General features: G+C 44.2%; 2 protein-coding genes across 5 annotated transcripts; both read right to left on the reverse strand.

Annotated features, from left to right (window-relative positions):
* Positions 1–6,469: 6,469 nt before the first annotated feature.
* On the reverse strand, positions 6,470–8,947 carry atp6v0cb (ATPase H+ transporting V0 subunit cb). 3 transcript variants are annotated; one of them, XM_053494621.1, is made up of 4 exons: positions 8,886–8,947; positions 8,629–8,697; positions 7,136–7,319; positions 6,470–7,043 (listed from the first exon to the last, which is right to left on the reverse strand). In XM_053494621.1, the coding sequence occupies exons 2-4, from the start codon at positions 8,693–8,695 to the stop codon at positions 6,839–6,841; spliced, it is 456 nt and encodes a 151-aa protein (XP_053350596.1). In that variant the 5' UTR covers positions 8,696–8,697; positions 8,886–8,947; the 3' UTR covers positions 6,470–6,838. The 3 variants fall into 3 exon arrangements, with proteins under 3 accessions (XP_053350596.1, XP_053350597.1, XP_053350600.1); XM_053494622.1 differs by having other exon boundaries at positions 8,902–8,944; XM_053494625.1 differs by lacking the exon at positions 8,886–8,947 and adding an exon at positions 8,836–8,845.
* Positions 8,948–12,847: 3,900 nt separating this feature from the next.
* Positions 12,848–17,281, reverse strand: tbc1d24 (TBC1 domain family, member 24). Of its 2 annotated transcripts, none has more exons than XM_053493605.1 (7): positions 17,213–17,281; positions 14,975–16,026; positions 14,545–14,703; positions 14,243–14,306; positions 13,967–14,062; positions 13,401–13,647; positions 12,848–13,034 (listed from the first exon to the last, which is right to left on the reverse strand). In XM_053493605.1, the coding sequence occupies exons 2-7, from the start codon at positions 15,961–15,963 to the stop codon at positions 12,880–12,882; spliced, it is 1,710 nt and encodes a 569-aa protein (XP_053349580.1). In that variant the 5' UTR covers positions 15,964–16,026; positions 17,213–17,281; the 3' UTR covers positions 12,848–12,879. The 2 variants fall into 2 exon arrangements, with proteins under 2 accessions (XP_053349580.1, XP_053349581.1); XM_053493606.1 differs by having other exon boundaries at positions 12,854–13,034; positions 17,202–17,279.
* Positions 17,282–18,283: the final 1,002 nt, after the last annotated feature.

Raw genomic sequence — 18,283 nt, forward strand, 5'->3', positions numbered from 1 at the left:
TATGATTTTCAAAGGACAAGTTACTGTCTAATATCACGCCCAGGTCTTTTACTGTTGAGCTGGTAGTAACAGTACATCCTTCTAAACGCAGGCTGAATTGTGAAAGCTGTTGTGTGCTGGTTTTTGGGCCGATGAGTAATATCTCTGTCTTATCTGAATTTAGTAAAAGAAAGTTATTGGTCATCCAATCTTTTATGTCCTGGACACACTCGGTTAATCTAGACAACTTGGGTATTTCGTCTGGTTGTGTTGAGATGTATAATTGGGTATCGTCAGCATAACAATGGAAACTAATCCCATGCCTTCTAATGATGTTTCCCAAGGGAAGCATGTATATTGAGAACAGGAGAGGTCCTAAAACTGACCCTTGTGGGACCCCATATTTCACTGGCATTACATCAGACGGTTCTCCATTTAGATCTACAAAATGGTATCGATCAGACAGGTATGATCTAAACCATTTTAATGCCTGCCCCTGAATACCTATATGATTTTGTAGGCGATCTATGAGAATATTATGATCTATAGTGTCGAATGCAGCACTTAGATCAAGTAAGACTAGAATTGAGATGCAGCCTTGGTCTGAAGCTAAAAACAAGTCGTTTCAATCTTAACTAGTGCAGTTTCTGTACTATGATGGGGCCTGAAACCTGACTGAAATTCTTCTAGGATGTTGTTTTCCTGCAAGAATGTGCATATTTGAGCTGATACTACTTTTTCTAATATTTTTGATTTGAACGGAAGGTTTGAAATCGGTCTATAATTTGTTATTTCATTCGCGTCCAAATTAGATTTTTTTTTTTATCAAAGTCTTTTTTATTGAAAATATTAACAAGTTACATATACATACATACATTATACACTATTTTTTTCCTAACTGTACCCCACCCCCCACCCCACAAAAAAAAGCAAGAAAAAAAAAAAAAAGCCGGTCAGCAGGAAAAAGGGGGAAAAAATGAATAAATTGCACATCAAAAAGAAATGGAAGAGAAGGAAAGTATTAAAAACAAAAACTAAAAAAGCAATCTTTTATTACAGATCTAATTGATTTGCATCTATATTTTCAAAATGGCTTATAAATGGTTGCCAGGTATCATAAAATTTCTGAGTGGATCCCTTTATAGAATAGCGAATCTTTTCTAGATGAAGAAAATACAAGACCTCTTTAATCCCGCGAGTACCCACTGGTGGCAACGACTCCTTCCATCTAAACAGGATCAGTCTCCTAGCGAGAAAGGAGCTGAAGGCGATCATTTTGGCCTTGGCATCATTCAAGCGGACACCACTTGAGTCAACACCAAAAAGTGCAATAAATGGGGATGGTTTTAATGGTATTTGGCATATTTTTGACAAGGTATCAAAAATAAAACTCCAAAAATTGTATAGCTTTGGGCATGTCCAGAACATATGTAGTAGCGTAGCTGGTTCCTGCTTACATCAGTCACATGTGGGATCAAAGTCCTCTCTAATCCTTGCCAGTTTTACCTTGGACCAGTGAAGCCGGTGAACAATTTTAAACTGAATGACTGTATGTTTGAGGCAAACTGATGATGAGTAAATTCTATGTATTATCTTTTGCCACAGTTTATCTGAAATTTGTTCTTTTATATCATTTTCCCATTTGCTTTTAAGTGTATTTAATGTGTCTGAGTTACTTGTGTTTAATAACTTGTATACAGCACTAATCATCTGTTTGGCATCTGGTTTACAGCTATAAACAGAATCTAAAAGGGATGGAGAAGGAGACAAAGGGAAGGAGTCAGAGTTACAGGAAATGAAATTCCTCAGCTGGAGATATCTATACAAATGTGTCCTGGGAATGGCAGAATAACATTGCCCTTACATTAGCAGCCCAGTAATAATAAAGAAAGTTTGGAAGTGCCATTCCTCCCGATTCACGGGGCCTCTGTAGGATACTTTGTTTAATACGTGGTTGTTTTTTATTCCAGATAAAAGTAGAAATCTGACTACTTAAGTTATTGAAAAAAGATTTTGTTAAAAAGATTGGAAGACACTGAAATAGGTACAGGAATTTTGGAAACAGATTCATTTTAATTGTGTTTATTCTTCCGCCCAAAGAGAGAGGTAGCAAGTCCCATCTTTCAAGGTCTAATTTTGTTTTGGAAAGTAGAACCTGATAATTCGCCTTGTATAGATCTGCATGGTTGTGTGTTACCCAAACTCCTAGATATTTGATTTTTCTGGGACTAATCTTGAAGGGGGTTGAATCAGGAAACTGTGCTATATTGTTTTTAATTGGCATCATTTCACTTTTTTGTAGATTAACCTTGTAGCCAGATATTTCACCAAAGTCTTTCAGTAAATCCACGAGTTTTGGTAGGCTATGGGGAGGATCGGATATGAAAAGCAGCATATCGTCAGCATACAGGGAAACTTTGTGTTCCACTCCCCCACGAGAGATACCTTTAATATTGGCATTTTCCCTTAATGCGATAGCCAATGGTTCAATAGCCACAGCAAAGAGAAGAGGTGACAAAGGACACCCCTGTCTAGTACCACGCTGAAGCTCAAAGAAAGGGGATAAGTTGTTATTTGTCCGAACGGCAGCCAGTGGGGATGAGTATAGCACTTTTATCCATGATATAAATTTAGGGCCGAAACCAAATTTACCAAGAGTGTAAAAAAGAAAATCCCAATTCACTCGATCAAATGCTTTTTCCGCGTCGAGGGGAATAATTGTTTCCAAAGTGTCAGATAGAGATGGGTTATAGATAACATTGAACAGGCGCCTAATATTAAAAAAAGAATATCTGTTTTTTATGAAGCCTGTTTGATCAGGTGAAATAACACAATGCATAACTTTCTCCAGACGGCGGGCCAAAACTTTTGCTAAGATTTTCGTATCTGTATTCAACAATGAAATTGGACGATATGAACTACAGTCAAGAGGATTCTTTTCTTTCTTTAAAATTAAGGAGATAACTGCTTGCCGCATAGTTGGAGGTAATGAACCAGAAGAAAAGCTTTCTCGGAAAACTGACGCCAACAGAGGAGAGAGCTGATTGGAAAAGGTTTTTAAAAATTCTGAAGGATATCCGTCTGGTCCAGGTGATTTACCAGATTGCATACTTTGGATTGCTAGGGCTATTTCTGTATCAGATATAGACTCATCTAATTGTAATGCTGTATCTGCACTAATTGTAGGAATACCTAAATTTTGAAAAAAGGCCTCTAATGTCGAGGTGTCAACAGCTGAAGGAGCAGTAAATAGTGATTTATAATAGTGTAGGAAACAGCTATTGATAGTTAAATTATCAGTACACTTGATACCATGATCATTTTTAATTTCAGGTATAGCTTGTTTAGCCGAGCGCTGGCGCAACAGATCGGCCAACAGTCTACCCGTTTTTTCCCCGTGCTCATAAAATGAGGAGCGTGATTTTAAAACCAGATATTCTGCTTGTTTTGTCGAAATTAAATTATATTCCGCTTGTAATAATAAGCGTTGTTTGAGTATGGTTGGTGTAGGTGACACACTGCATATTGAATCCAATTCCTTTATCTTACCTGCTAATTATGTATCCAATGTTGTAAACATTAAAGCACTTTTTGTAAGTCGCTCTGGATAAGAGCGTCTGCCAAATGCCTAAATGTAAATGTAAATGTAATTTTGTAAATTGTTCCCTGGTCTCCTTTTTTTTGCACAAAAAGAAATAATCTGCCTTTAAGGATTCCCAAACTGTAGAAGATGACATACCTGGAGTTTGATTGACATTTAAAAAAAACTCTATCTCTGAACTCATAAAGCTCACAAACTTCTCATCTGACAGAAGTGAGGAGTTAAATCTCCAAGGACGATAGTTAGGCCCTGCACTGGGGATATGGATTGACAGAGTCAGTGGAGAGTGGTCTGAGATCACTATGGCTTTATAATCCGAATCTGTTACAAGAGGCAGAAGCCTTTTATTTACAAGAAAATAATCTATGCGTGAAAAAGTATAATGTACTGGAGAATAAAATGAGTATTTTCTTGTAGTAGGATTTCGAAAACGCCAAACATCTGCCAATCCATAAGCCTCCAGGAAACTTTGTATCACTTTTGCTGATTTGGATTTGGGCGTTTTTTTGGGGGAACTGCGATCTAACACAGTGGAAAGAACGCAGTTTATATCACCTCCTATGATAAGGTGGTGGGTTGTCATATTTGGGATCCGAGACAGAAAGTTAACAAAAAAACCTTCATCATCCCAATTGGGTGCATACACATTGGCTAGAATAAGTGGGAGCCCGTATACTTGCCCAACTACAATAATATAGCGGCCAGCAGTATCTGCATCTACAGTAGTTGCTACAAATGGTAAGTTTTTATTAATCAGGATAGCAGCCCCCCCTGGCCTTTGAGCGGAAGTTGGAGTGATATACTTGTCCGATCCACCCCTCCCTTAATTTAGATTGGTCACATGTGCGTAAATGGGTCTCCTGAAAAAAAGCAATATCAGCTTTGTGGTGTTGCAAATGAATGAGGACTTTTTTCCTCTTTACAGGATGGTTAAGGGATTTAACATTCCAACTAACAAAACTGATCAAACATCCATTAGTCTGTCTAAAAGAAACGCCTGTTTTTGTCATGAAAAGTTAATAGCAATAGTGAAGCTGCAGATTTACACAAAATAGAATAGAGCCAGGAAAAAAGAAAGAAAGAAGAAAAAAAAGAGAGAGATTTTTTTAAAAAGTACTGCTGACTGGCCTGAACCCTAACCCAATCACCCATTAAACCCAGGTGATTAACCCAACCCACACCAACAAATCCACACACTGTGCTTATCTGGATCCTACTGAGCCAAAATCAGGCTCTGACTGAACCATCTTATAAGCTCGTAACAATAAAATATATAAACAAGTCTAAACATTAACTAGTCAACATCATCCTTATTATGGTTATAAAGCGTTAATTACAAAAAACTTTGTACTGAAACTAAAACAGAAACTTCAACATAACTACACTAACTTGTAATATAACACTGTAGTTTACCCCGGTCAGTACTGTGTTTACTGTCCATGTGCCAACGATAGGAAATATGAACGTTCTTCAGGAGTTAAGGACTGGCTTCTGCAGAAGTAATAACACTGTGCTTAACGTAGTGCATGGCTTTATCCGGATCAGTGAACATCTTGTCCTCGCCCTTATAGGTGATACGGAGTCGTGCAGGATACAAAATGCCGAAGCGCACACCGTCCTGTCCTCGTAAGAGCTTTCTAACCCCGGTAAATGCCGCACGAGCCTTGGCCACACTCGGGGTGAAATCGGGAAATATAGCTATTTGCTCCCCGTTAAAGCGAAGTGGACCTCGGGACCGAGCACGGCGCAGTACCTCCATACAGTCCTGATGGTAGTGTAATTTGGCCACAATGGTGCGCGGTTTCCCTCCTTGCTTCTTGGGCCCAGAACTTCTATACGAATGGTCAATAAGGAGGTCCTTGTCCATCTGCAGAACTTCGGTCAGTACTTTAGAGACAGACGCGGTGGAGCTTGACCCCGGTTCTTCCGGAACGCCCAGGATTCGAATGTTATATCTCCACATTTTCCCTTCCATGTCATCATACCTGGCTTTCAGTTCGGGCATTTCGGCCTGCAGGCTCGTTATAGTAGTTTGCATTGAGACCACTTCATCCGACCATGTAGACAGTCCGCCCTCCATGTCCCACACAGAAGCCTTAATCTGGTCCATCTCTGCGCGGGTTGTCGCAACGCAATTGGTGATTTCGGTCTTGAGTGTCTGTAACTCACCCTTAATGGAGTTCAGTTCTTCGGCCAGTGCACTTCTCAATTCTTCCTTAATAACAGTTATAATGTCACTCTTGAGGGACATAAGAATTGAACTCGGCTCACTAACGGGGCTGAGGGCCGAGGGTGTGCTGGGCCTAGTGCTCGATGATCCGCTGAATTTGTATTTTCTTAAGCTCGCAGCCATAGCCGACACCGAAAAAAACTACTAAACTTGTCACGAAGTTATGACTACGTATTACTGACCAATTAATGAAATAAACTAGAAATTAAAAAAAGTATTTTAACATATTAAATGTTATTGTTCAGCGAGAGCCCGACAAAACACGACCTACTCCATAATAGGCTCTATAGCGCCTATTATAATTTTTTTATTAAACAAGTCCATAAAATCTTCACTTCTAAACTGAGGGGATACTCTCTGCTGGCATCTTAGGTTTTGTTAGGCGAGCCACTGTACTACATAAGAACCTGGTACTACATAAGAACCTGGGAACAGTAAGGTGTATCAGTGACCTACGACCTTTACTGCCAGTGTGACCATAATACAGGAAAGGTCAAAAGGTCTGCATTTGTCCTGTGAGACCATGTGATCGGCTTGTTTTCCAACAGACCATAAAAACCACGCGATTACAACAACACTGTGTGACACACACACACACACACACACACACAGCCGTGGGAGAGCTCTGTGTGTGTGCGCGTATCAAAGAGACACCTGAGCACAGTTAAACGTGTAAATTTATTGTGTGAGCCTGGGAAAGGCACGCACACACACACCTTTAATACAATCTATCATCAGTACAGAGAAACACACTGCGATACACACCATTACAGTTCATAATAATAATAATAATAATAATAATAATGAATTATAGGTGTAATGTTTCTATCACATTGTGTACATATAAATAAAACCACTGGATAAAAACACTTTCACTCACACACAATCAGGAGTGTGAGAAATAAAAAAATAATTCCCATAAAGAGACACGCACACACAGAGAGAGAGAGAGACGGAGTGTGTGTGGTGGTAAACGTTGAGACACAGCCCGTCGCCCCTCCCCCCCACCCCAGTGCATGCTGGGAGCTCTATTTGGTGGAGAGGATGAGGGCGACGATGAGGCCGTACAGCCCCAGCACCTCGGCGAAGATGAGGATGAGGATCATGCCCACGAAGAGGCGCGGCTGCTGTGCCGTCCCGCGCACTCCCGCGTCCCCCACGATGCCGATGGCGAATCCGGCGGCCAATCCGCTCAGGCCGACACTCAACCCCGCCCCCAGGTGCAGAAAACTCCTAAACACACACGTACACAACAGACTCGGTGAGGGGTGCCATTACTTTCCGAAGCGCCCTCTCCCATTGTGCAGTGTGTGTGTGAGACTCACTTGTGGAGCGGGAGGTCGGCGTTGATGTTGTTAGCGATGAGCACCGCCACCACCAGCCCGTAGATGGCGATGATTCCGGCCATGACCACGGGGATGATGGACTTCATGATCAGCTCAGGACGCATCACAGACATCGCCGCGATCCCAGTGCCGCTCTTCGCCGTGCCGTAGGCCGCACCCAGGGCTACACACACACACACACACCACACACACACACACACACACAGAGAGAACAGTGAAAAACAGCTCATGGGAACCACAGATGACATGCTGAGGTGTGTGTGTGTGTGTGTGTGTGAAATCATTTTTATTTTTTATTATTAGTAATACATGTTTGTTTGGGGTATTAAAAGACACTGCAGTTCTAACCCTATTCACACACACAGCCTTTCTTTACAATACACATTTAATCATCACCCAGATATGGTGATATGGTACCGGATTGTCCTTGGTGTCCCCCGTCCCCATGCAGAGACACTGGTCCTGTGAAAGTGTGTGTCACTGCCCCCTACAGATGTGTGTGAGAGAAAGACCAGTGTGTGTGAATGACTAATTTCCCACATGCATCATGTGACAACTGAAGTGTGTGTGTGTTTGTCTGTCTCTTTTAATCTCACTTCCTGTGATGATGCAGCTGTGCACACACACACACACACACACACAGGCGGACTGGGTGCAAGCTTGCTTGTGCACACACACCCAAGGAGGAAAACTACTTCCTCAGCACATTTAAACTAATATACATGTCCTCTCGTCTCACACACACACACACTAATCTAACACCTTGCCGTGGAGGACTCTGAAGAGACTGAAATTATTTTTGAGAAACATTTTCCCATAAATATCACCAACCTCCAACTCTATAATCATATTTAATACAAAAACAATAAAACTCTTATAAAAGAGACACAAGTGAAGTAAAATATTACATAAATAGACATTAAACATTTATTTATTTATTTATTTATGATTCCTCTCGGCTGCTTTAAAAAACAAACTGTACAACTCAGTGTCTCCCTCTTCCTCTCGTTACTGTCCCCCTTACTGTGTGTCACGTCTCCACTGAATCTCAGGACACAGTCTGGACACTCGTCTCACTCGTCCTCCCACTCACACTGACGGGTTCAGAGTGTCTCCAGGACACACGCGTGACTCACATACCGCTGCTCGGTTCATGTCCTCACACAATGTCCCTCATGTAAGGGCAGAGAGTGTGTGTGAGAGTGTGTGTCTCCATGGTAACACAGCAGGTGCACCATCTCATCCCTGAGAGGGAAGGAGTCTCCAGTGTCAGTGATCCTGTACACACACACACACACACTCTCTCTCTCTCTCTAATGACCCCCTCATTAATATTAACGCTATGACGTCACGGATGAGTTTCCCGCCGCTGCGCTCACCTGAGAGGGATTAACGGACGATGACGTCACGTAAAGTAATAACACAACGCTGAGTGTGTGTTGGTATAGCAGTGTGTGTGTGTGTATAGTTACCGCTGAACACCATGGCGGCTGAGGCTCCCATCACGGCGAAGAAAGGCGAGTACTCCGGAGCGGACATCTCTAATCACACACACACACACACACACACCAGAGAGAGAGGGGGGGGCGGTCACTCAGCGCTGAGCTACGAAACCCCGGGCTGATACACACACACACACACACACACACACAGGAAGGGAGGCGGATCGAGTCCCTCACACACTCTTACACACACACACACTCTTACACACACACACACTCTTACTCACACACTCTTACACACACCGGCTCTGGGAGACAAAATGGCGGCGCGTCAAAAAACAACAGCGTCACCCGCTTATATCTGGTTACTTTCCCACCCGTTTTTGCCTAAAACCCACCCTGCGCGCTGATTGGCTCCTGTATTCCCGCCCCCTGTCTCTGATTGGCTCCTGTGTTCCCGCCCCCTGTCTCCGATTGGCTTCTGTGTTCCCGCCCCCTGTCTCTGATTGGCTCGTGGCGAGCTCAGCTTGTAAAAAACTTTAGCGATTGATGTGTGTTAAACATTTCTCACAGAAAAAACACATCACACAGATTTCAGTTAGTTTTCAGATTTTATTTCGCTCTCAAGTGCTTTCTGGTTAACTTGGTTGCCATGGTGACCCGATTTTTAACCGTCCAATCAGCGGTGTGGTGGTGAAACCCGGAAGTGCTGATTTGTTTTTGTACAGTCATGTCATGTGACGCGGTCATGTGACGTGATACACAGTGATATAGGAGACTGTAAAGAGCAGTAGTGTTATAAATCAGTCACAGATCACATGGATAAAACTGTATAAAAATATAAAACTATTCCATATGGTGGCATTCAGAGTCACCTGACCCTGTGTGTGTGTGTGTGTGTGTGTGTGTGTGAGAGAGAGAGAGAGAGAGAGAGAGAACACCTCTATCTGTCTTGGAATTGTTTTTTTCCTGTTTTTGTAGAAGATGAGTGAGTGACACTACACACACACACACACACACACACACACACAGCATGCTGTGTATACTCCCTAAACATGGGTTTAAATGAAATAAATGACTCCTGGATGATAAACACCTGTGTGACCCTAACGTGACCCGACAGGATCAGACCCACCCGAGGTTGGACGTGGGTTTGATTTGAACCCCAGACTGTAGGGGTGAGGCGTAACGGTGGGCTGTGTGTCTTTAGTCCAGGTCTGCACCATCAGAACACACCTGAGCAGGTAATCCTCTGAGAGCTCTGTACATGTGTGTGTGTGTAGTGTGTGAGATGTAAAGGATCTCCAGTCAAATTCATGTTTAATGTCTAAATGCTATTCGAAAGTATGTGGACACCCTGCACTTATGTTAATGATCGAGTCCAGATGTGTCAGGTATGTCTGTTACTGACGGGTGTACAGACTGTAAGTTCAGGCTGCAAACCTCCTGGACATCACATCAGCACAGACACACCACGGACGGAGTGAGAGGACATTTTCCTTAAACAACAATACCGCAAGGCAAAATTAATGCACACACACACACACACACACTGGCAGGCTTACTCTCTGAAACAACAGCACCAAGTACAGGTGTAGATGTTCACAGTGTGAGACCACCCAGCTAGCCCATCTTCAGCCCATGTGAGCAGGTAGTGGAGGCATTAGGCTTCCAGCTCGTCTTCTTTTAGATTCTACAGCAAATCTAAACATGGTCAAGGTCACGCCAAGGTCTTCAGTAGTGTCCTTCATGTTCGAAATATTTTTAATCTTACAGTCCATCCGGACAGTATTCCCAGCGCATGACTTCTTCCACATGTTGTTATGTCACAGCCTTATTCTAAAATGGATTAAATTAATGTTTTTCTCAGAATTCTACACACAACATCCCATAATGACAACATGAAAAAGTTTACTTGAGATTTTGGCAAATTTATTAAAAAGAAAAAAATTGAGAAAGCACATGTACATAAGTATTCACACCCTTTGCAAAATTGAGCTCAGGCGTATCATGTTTCCCCTGATCATCCTGTTCCCCCTAATCGTCCTTGAGATGTTTCTGCAGCTTAACTGGAGTCCACTTGTGGTAAATTCAGTTGATTGGACATGATTTGCAAAGACACACACCTGTCTATATAAGGTCCCACATCTGGGGAAGGTTACAGAAAGATCTCTGCTGCTCTGAAGGTCCCAATGAGCACAGTGACCTCCATCATCCGTAAGTGAAAGAAGTTCGAAACCACCAGGACTCTTCCTAGAGCTGGCCGGCCATCTAAACTGAGCGATCGGGGGAGAAGGGCCTTAGTGAGGGTGGTGACCAGGAACCTGATGGTCACTCTGTCAGAGCTCCAGAGGTCCTCTGTGGAGAGAGGAGAACCTTCCAGAAGGTAACCATCTCTGCAGCAATCCAGCAATCAGGCCCATATGGTATGATCCAAATCATGTCCAATCAAGTGAATTTACCACAAGTGGAGCTGCAGAAACATCTCAAGGATAATCAGGGGGAACAGGATGATCAGGGGAAACAGGATGCACCTGAGCTCAATTTTGCAAAGGGTGTGAATACTTATGTACATGTGCTTTCTCAATTTTTTTATTTTTAATAAATTAGCAAAAATCTCAAGTAAACTTTTTCATGTTGTCATTATGGGATGTTGTGTGTAGAATTCTGAGAAAAACATTAATTTAATCCATTTTAGAATAAGGCTGTGACATAACAACATGTGGAAGAAGTCATGCGCTGGGAATACTGTCCGGATGGACTGTACAGTTTAATAATGAAGGAAGACACTTTGAGGCAGAAAAGGCAGTAACTGTCTTTAAATAAATAACATGATCTGAAACATTACTCGTTATAATAAATGTTACTGCTGCCGGTGGAGTGATGATGAAACATTGAAGCTCGACTGCAATTAAACACAATCTGTCAACTAATAAATTCTGTTGCAGGTCTAGTCTTATTGCACACAACCCCAGTACACACACGAGCACTTAATTTACAGTCTATTTACTGTATATTATATATATTTACCATGTGCATTTACTTTTTATTAAAATGAAATGTAAAATAAATCCGTGTCCTCCTCCGTCAGTGTGTAGAGTTAGATTTCAGCCCATCTTCAGACACTGTGAGAATGTTAAATCAGTGTAGGCATCAGTTTCCTCTTTAGTCTGTGTGGTCTGAATTATATATAACCCAGACGACTGAGTCACTGCAACACACACACACACACACACACACACACACTAATGGCACACAGATTGAATTAGAGTTTACAACTAAGCATATCCTAAATCTAGCTTTGTATAGTGTTTTCTCTAACACACACACACACACACACATGCACACACACGTGCACACTGGAGACTGGGACCAAACCGGGTGAATTTCCATCAGCTGTCTAGAGTGTTTGCTCTAAACATTTTATTGACATTTATGATACAGAGTCATGTGCTTTTATTACTGATAGAACATTTACACAATGATAATACTGCTGAATACACACATGCGCGCGCACACACACACACACACACACACACACACACACACACACACAGTCAGAGCCACAGAGCATGTGCAACGTTTACATCAATTTACCTTATCTTTAAGACTTTATCATTTTAAAGGTGATATGTACATGAATATTACTTTATTACCACACACACACACACACACACACCATTATTATCTTCACAAGAAACATCTCAAACACACTCACATGCACCTGTTCACAAACACAGAAAAACACTTCCTTGATAAAACGACAACGTTTGGCAAATCTAACGTCAATCTAACGTCCACACAACGTTCATCAAACACAACGATACGCTCAAGAAGCACAAGTGCGCGAGTGCTAACGAATACGTCACGATATGGTGTAGGGTGTATTGTAATTTAGAAACAATAAGACTGTGGTGCATTCTGGGTATTCTGTCCTGGTGGTAGAACCTTGCTGATCCGGGTTGATCCGGTGTGACGATACATCAGTGCGGTAATGTACCGCGTGATCCTGCACTCAGAGCTAGCGCTACTGTTCGCGTGAGACACAGGCTGTAAGGAGACACTAAGCATGGTGTATGATCATTACTCTGAAGCTCTCTGTAGTACGTCGCTGGTGGCTGTAGAGATTCTCTCAAAGTTAGCGCACTGTGTAGTGAACATCAGGATCAGGACGTGTGTTAGAACATCCAGATGATATGTTTAATAGGATATGATTTAATGTAAAGATCAGCTAACGATGGCTGCAGCGCTCTCTCTCCCCCTGCTGGTGCTGATTGGCTGTTAGGTTGCCATGGCGTCCTGGAAGCCCCAGACCTCAAGCACGGATATCTGGAAGTTCTCAGAGCAGAGCGGGGGATTGTCGAAAGTGGAGCAGTGACCCGTCCGGCCGTAGTTCAGCTCGGAGTCGAAATACAGCGCGTTGCCCTCACCTCCTCCTGCACCGGAGCAATGAGAAACAACCGTAAACAACAATAACACAACCATACACATGATGTCGTTTGATAGAGCCACATGATGCTTGTGTGTGATGTTTGTGTGGCGTCGATGCGTGACGGTGACAAGTAATTATGCAAAATGATGACAGCGACACGTGATATAGACACGTGATTATGCAGAGGGATGATAATGGCTGCGTGATGGTGACACGTGATGACGCAGAGTGATGCTGACGGCAGCACGTGATGGTGACACGTGATGATGACGGACGAGTGCCGTGATGGTGACACGTGATTATGCAGCGTGCCGTGATGGTGACACGTGATTATGCAGAGTGATGATGACGGACGTGTGATGCGACTCACCGATGATGACAGAGTCAAAGTTTCCCGCCATAAACATGGACGTGTTCCGAGCGTTCAGGTTGAAGTGTCTGGCGGCAAGAAAGGGCGAGGGGTGGGTGGAGTCTGTGCTGGAGTTAGGCGGAGCTTCCACAGGAAGTGAGTGTATGTTGTCGTCTGAGTCAGGACGCGGATCAGCTGCAGACGCAGCGTTGGCGAGCTCCGGATGTTTAATGATGACCCACTCATAACGCTCCATCTCAGGCTTCATCTACACACACACACACACACACACACACACACACACACACACACACACACACTGAGCTGATCAGCACTACAACTCATTAAAAATTCAGTTTGTTATGAAATAAATAGATAAATAAATAAATATATATTTTATAAATGTGTTAATTAAAATGGATTTAATTTCAAATTAACATCTAACATCTGAACGCTGTCACATGACTTGTGTGTGTTCACCAATAGTGGCGAGAGTCACGGTCACATGATCACGACGTTAATGATTCATTAATAAGCAGATCGTAAGTCATTAACACTGTGGTCATGTGACCAGTCAGGTGACTCACCTTAAAGACAAAACACTCGCCCGTCCCGAAGAAGCTCAGTGTGTTTCCTCCTCGTTTCCTCTCCTCCCAGTCTGTGGATAGGAACGCCCCACACACCTAACACACACACACACCCACACACACACACACACAATCATAATAAAGACAAATGTGTGTGAAATCAAGACAGACAGACAGAGAGAGAGAGACAGACAGACAGAGAGAGACAGAGAGAGACAGACAGACAGAGAGAGACAGACAGACAGAGAGAGACAGACAGACAGAGAGAGACAGTACCTCCCCATCAGTGGTCTTGATCAGCAGCAGTGTGGGCTCGTGTCCTTCACAGTGCGAATAAAACCTGAAATAAACAACACACACTATAACACACACTATAACACACACACTGGGTAGATGATGCTAGACTGCAGTTTGTGTGTGTGTACCGGGTGAGACTACAGCCGTGTGTAGAGGTGTGTGTGTGTGTGTGTGTGTGTGTGTACCGGGTAAGACTACAGCTGTGTGTAGAGGTGTGTGTGTGTGTGTGTGTGTACCGGGTAAGACTACAGCCGTGTGTAGAGGTGTGTGTGTGTGTGTACCGGGTAAGACTACAGCCGTGTGTAGAGGTACTGAACAGGTTGTGAGGTTGACACAGGGCGAATCGCTCCGGGATCCAGGACCAAACCTCCCTGATCTCCTTCACACTGATGATGTCAGAGCTGAAACTGTCCACATTCACCGTCAGGTCCACATTACACCTGCAGGGGGAGACACACACACACACACACACACACACACACAGGGGGAGAGAAGGTTAGAGGCACAGAGTGAGACAGGTAAGAGAGTGAGACAGGTAAGAGAGTGAGACAGGTAAGAGAGTGAGACAATATTCTGTTATAAATATTTATATAAACAGTTTAAACAGTAAAATGAGTTAAACCTGATAATCACAGTCTAACTGTTTGTTTACCAATTAGTGACTGTTTGTTGTTTGTGTTTACTGTTTGTTGTTAATCGTATACATCACACCTCTTCTGCTGCAGCGTGATGCCTTTCTGCTGGAGCGCTCTCTCATTGGCCAGCTGCAGGAGGCTGATCTCCTTCCTGCTGAAGAGCCGTATGGCGAAGGCTTTCTCCATCAGCTTGTCGGGACTCACGCCGCTCGCCACGCCCCTCACGAACTCCCGCAGGTCCGCCCCGACCCCGCCCGAGCCCTTCCTGCGGTCTGCCCTCTGCTTCCTGTAGAGCTTGAGCAGGGCGAGGGCGACACGGTACAGCACCTTAAAGCCCTCCACCAGGAAGACGTCCATGACGCGGGCGGCGTGAGAGAAGGGCAGGTCCCCGAACACCCAGTGCTGCCAGTCCCCGTACACCTCCGCCACGTCCTCCTTCGATTCGCGCGCCAGGGACACCACGTGCTCGTGAGCGGCGGGGCAGTGCTTGCGTGCGAGGTCGCCGAAGGTCATGCAGGATGCGCGGTGAGCCAGGAAGGTTTGGTGTAGCATGCGCTGCTGCGTCGTCGCTAGCAACCGCGCCGCAGCTTCGAAACACAGAGCCTCGTCCGAACTCCAGTGGAGCAGCAGCGCGGTGACGGCGGGTAGCAACGGGCAGTAGGAGACGTCTGGGAATTCGGACGCCAGACGCTCCAGCACGGAGGCCACCGAACCCGCGGACTCATGCTTCAGACAGTAGCGTGGAACCGATGCTCCGGACGCAAACTCCGGCAGAGCCACGGTCCAGACGTCGCCGTTCTTTAGCTTGGTGTCCGTAGTGCTGGCGCGTTTGGGCTGGTTAGAGCGGTAGACGCTGGCATCGGGCGTGACGGAGCGGCACGGGAGCGCGTGGATGAGACGGCGGTACACCTGCGCCCGCTGCGAGTGGCTCTTCGCCCACTGACCCAAGCGGGCGTGGCGCTTACACTCCTTAGCATCTGCGTATTCAGTTTTCCCCGGAGCAGCGTCACGGGACACGTCACCCATCAGCGACCAGTCCACGAAAGCCCCGAAGTCCTCCCCCATGACCTCTGACCTTGGTACACAAGCACAGACTTTTCAGGGTGAAACTAACTACCCATAGCGTCTCTGTGGGAAGAGGGAGAGACAGACGGAGAGAGACAGAGAAAGAGACACATAAGGGTTATGCAAGGGTTCGTGTGTTTGCGTACCAGTAAAATTAAGCTTATTAATCTGAAATCGATCCCCAGCTCCACCAGGTTGCCGCTGTTGGTCCCTTGAGCGAGGACCTTAACCCTGTCTCCTCCAGGGGCTCGGTCTCCTCCAGCTGACCCTGCGCTCTGACCCCAGTTACGCTCGGATATGTGAAGAAAGAATCTCACTGTGCAGTAATATATATATATATATATATATATATATATATAAGACAAATAAAGACTTTATTTAATAACATGAAGAACAAAACATGAACGTTTGAGTGAGCGTCATGTCTCTGTGCTCCTGCAGGAATACCCATCAGTGTGATCTCACACACATCCAGTGGCTGTGTTACAGTGACGTCACGGTACGTACAGTTTAACTCATTACCTGGTGTCTATAGATGTTTGTGGACCCTGACAGACGGTCCTGACAGGAACAGATTATTCAAACAGACACCTCGCTTTGATCTTCTGCTAACTGTACACACACACACACACACTGGATGTGTTCAGTAACACCCTCCTGAGATACATAGAGCACGACTCACAGAGAGGACTCTACACACACACACACACACACACACACACACACACACACACTGGATGTGTTCAGTAACCCCCTCCTGAGATACATAGAGCACGACTCACAGAGAGGACTCCACACACACACACACACACACACACACACACACACACACACTGGATGTGTTCAGTAACCCCCTCCTGAGATACATAGAGCACGACTCACAGAGAGGACTCCACACACACACACACACACACACACACACACACACACACACACCTGTACGGAGTGGGCGGGGCTAAGACAACAGGTGAGGCTATTGAACTGCACGGATGAAAGCTGATCACGTGACACGACAGATGAAACACTGCACACCCAGCGCAGCGCAGGAAATAATAATAACAATAACAACAACAATAATAATAATAATAAGTGTGTGGCATTTAGCCTAAACGTAAACACACACACACACTGTACTAAACTTTATTTTAATGCACTCTCACATCCGGGAATAAACAACCCTCTCGTGCACGAGTAAACAAGCAGTAAACAGTAAACATGTTGTGTAAACAGGAGTGTACCTGAGTCTCACCTTCACGCGCTCTCCGCTGCGGGCTTTCTCTTTAAGGCGCCACTGCTGCGCATGCGCACTATAACCGGGCGCCGCCCAGGGCGCATGCGCAGACCCGTCTCTTCAACCGGAAGTTGTCCGAAGATGACAGAAGCTGGAGTAGAACCCTTTATCTCTTGATTTATATAACTTGTAAATACGTTTGTATTAAAACCGCTTCATTTATTATATATCTTGTAGCTCGTTTAACATTTACAGCACAGTCAGACCCCCGCCCCTCCCACACCAGCACGCAGAACCCCCAGCCAATCACAGCGCAGTACAATGACAATCCACAAATCACAGTAGAGGAGGCGGGATTAGGCAGATTTAGTGCGGGAAAATAGGTGAACATTTGCCATGGTGACGCCTCAGCTGCACAGCGCCTGACTTCCATTAGCTTTAAGCTAATTATAAGCCAAACGTCCATTATTGTCTGTTTTCCTGTCAGGACATCTGGTTTTCGTGTATCCGGTTTAAATCTCCTTAAAGCTTTTGTTTTATCCTCCAAAATGATACTTTACCGTTTCACAACATTTACCTTCTGAGTGTAAACTGGTCCTCTCAGGAAATGGACAAAAAACACCACATTATAATGTAAAATCTATATAAAAGAGCTTTAATGTTGACTGAGGTGGTAAACAAACACAGATAAAGTGATCATCAGTGGTGATGTTGGGTTTGTCAAAGAAATTAAGACAAAGTAAATCATGTTTCTACTTCAGTGGAACATAATGAACATTCTCTGTGTGTGTGTGTGTGTGTGTGTGTGTTCCAATTACTACATAACTACATGAAATCTCATTTAAAATCTCATTAAAGCCCCTCATTATTCACCCAACAGCAGATGTGACTAAACCTCGACGTATTATTACATCAGGAATCTGTTCATCAGAAACAGTGTCAGACACGAGTGTGTTGGTACGGATCCCTGAGCCGGCGACAAAACAATGTGTAGAAAATATTTCACATCATATCAAATCAAACCTAAACAACTTAGAGCTGTAAAGTCATGATGGACTGAAGTCTGATGCATGTATATAGCATTTTAAT

The sequence above is a fragment of the Clarias gariepinus genome, chromosome 4 (genome assembly GCF_024256425.1).
Source record: "Clarias gariepinus isolate MV-2021 ecotype Netherlands chromosome 4, CGAR_prim_01v2, whole genome shotgun sequence".
NCBI classification, from domain to species: Eukaryota; Metazoa; Chordata; class Actinopteri; order Siluriformes; family Clariidae; genus Clarias; species Clarias gariepinus.

What these genes read in the sequence shown, in the direction of transcription:
- atp6v0cb (XM_053494621.1), bottom strand. Translation starts at nt 8,695, where the DNA reads ATGTCCGCTCCGGAGTACTCGCCTTTCTTCGCCGTGATGGGAGCCTCA. An exon ending in AGCCGCCATGGTGTTCAGCG is followed by an intron (nt 7,320 to 8,628) that starts GTAACTATACAC and finishes GTGTGTGTGTAG; the next exon opens with CCCTGGGTGCGGCCTACGGC. An exon ending in GCCGACCTCCCGCTCCACAA is followed by an intron (nt 7,044 to 7,135) that starts GTGAGTCTCACA and finishes GTGTGTGTTTAG; the next exon opens with GAGTTTTCTGCACCTGGGGG.
- tbc1d24 (XM_053493605.1), bottom strand. Translation starts at nt 15,963, where the DNA reads ATGGGGGAGGACTTCGGGGCTTTCGTGGACTGGTCGCTGATGGGTGAC. An exon ending in CACGGCTGTAGTCTTACCCG is followed by an intron (nt 14,307 to 14,544) that starts GTACACACACAC and finishes TGTTTATTTCAG; the next exon opens with GTTTTATTCGCACTGTGAAG. An exon ending in CTTTGACTCTGTCATCATCG is followed by an intron (nt 13,035 to 13,400) that starts GTGAGTCGCATC and finishes GCTCCGGTGCAG; the next exon opens with GAGGAGGTGAGGGCAACGCG.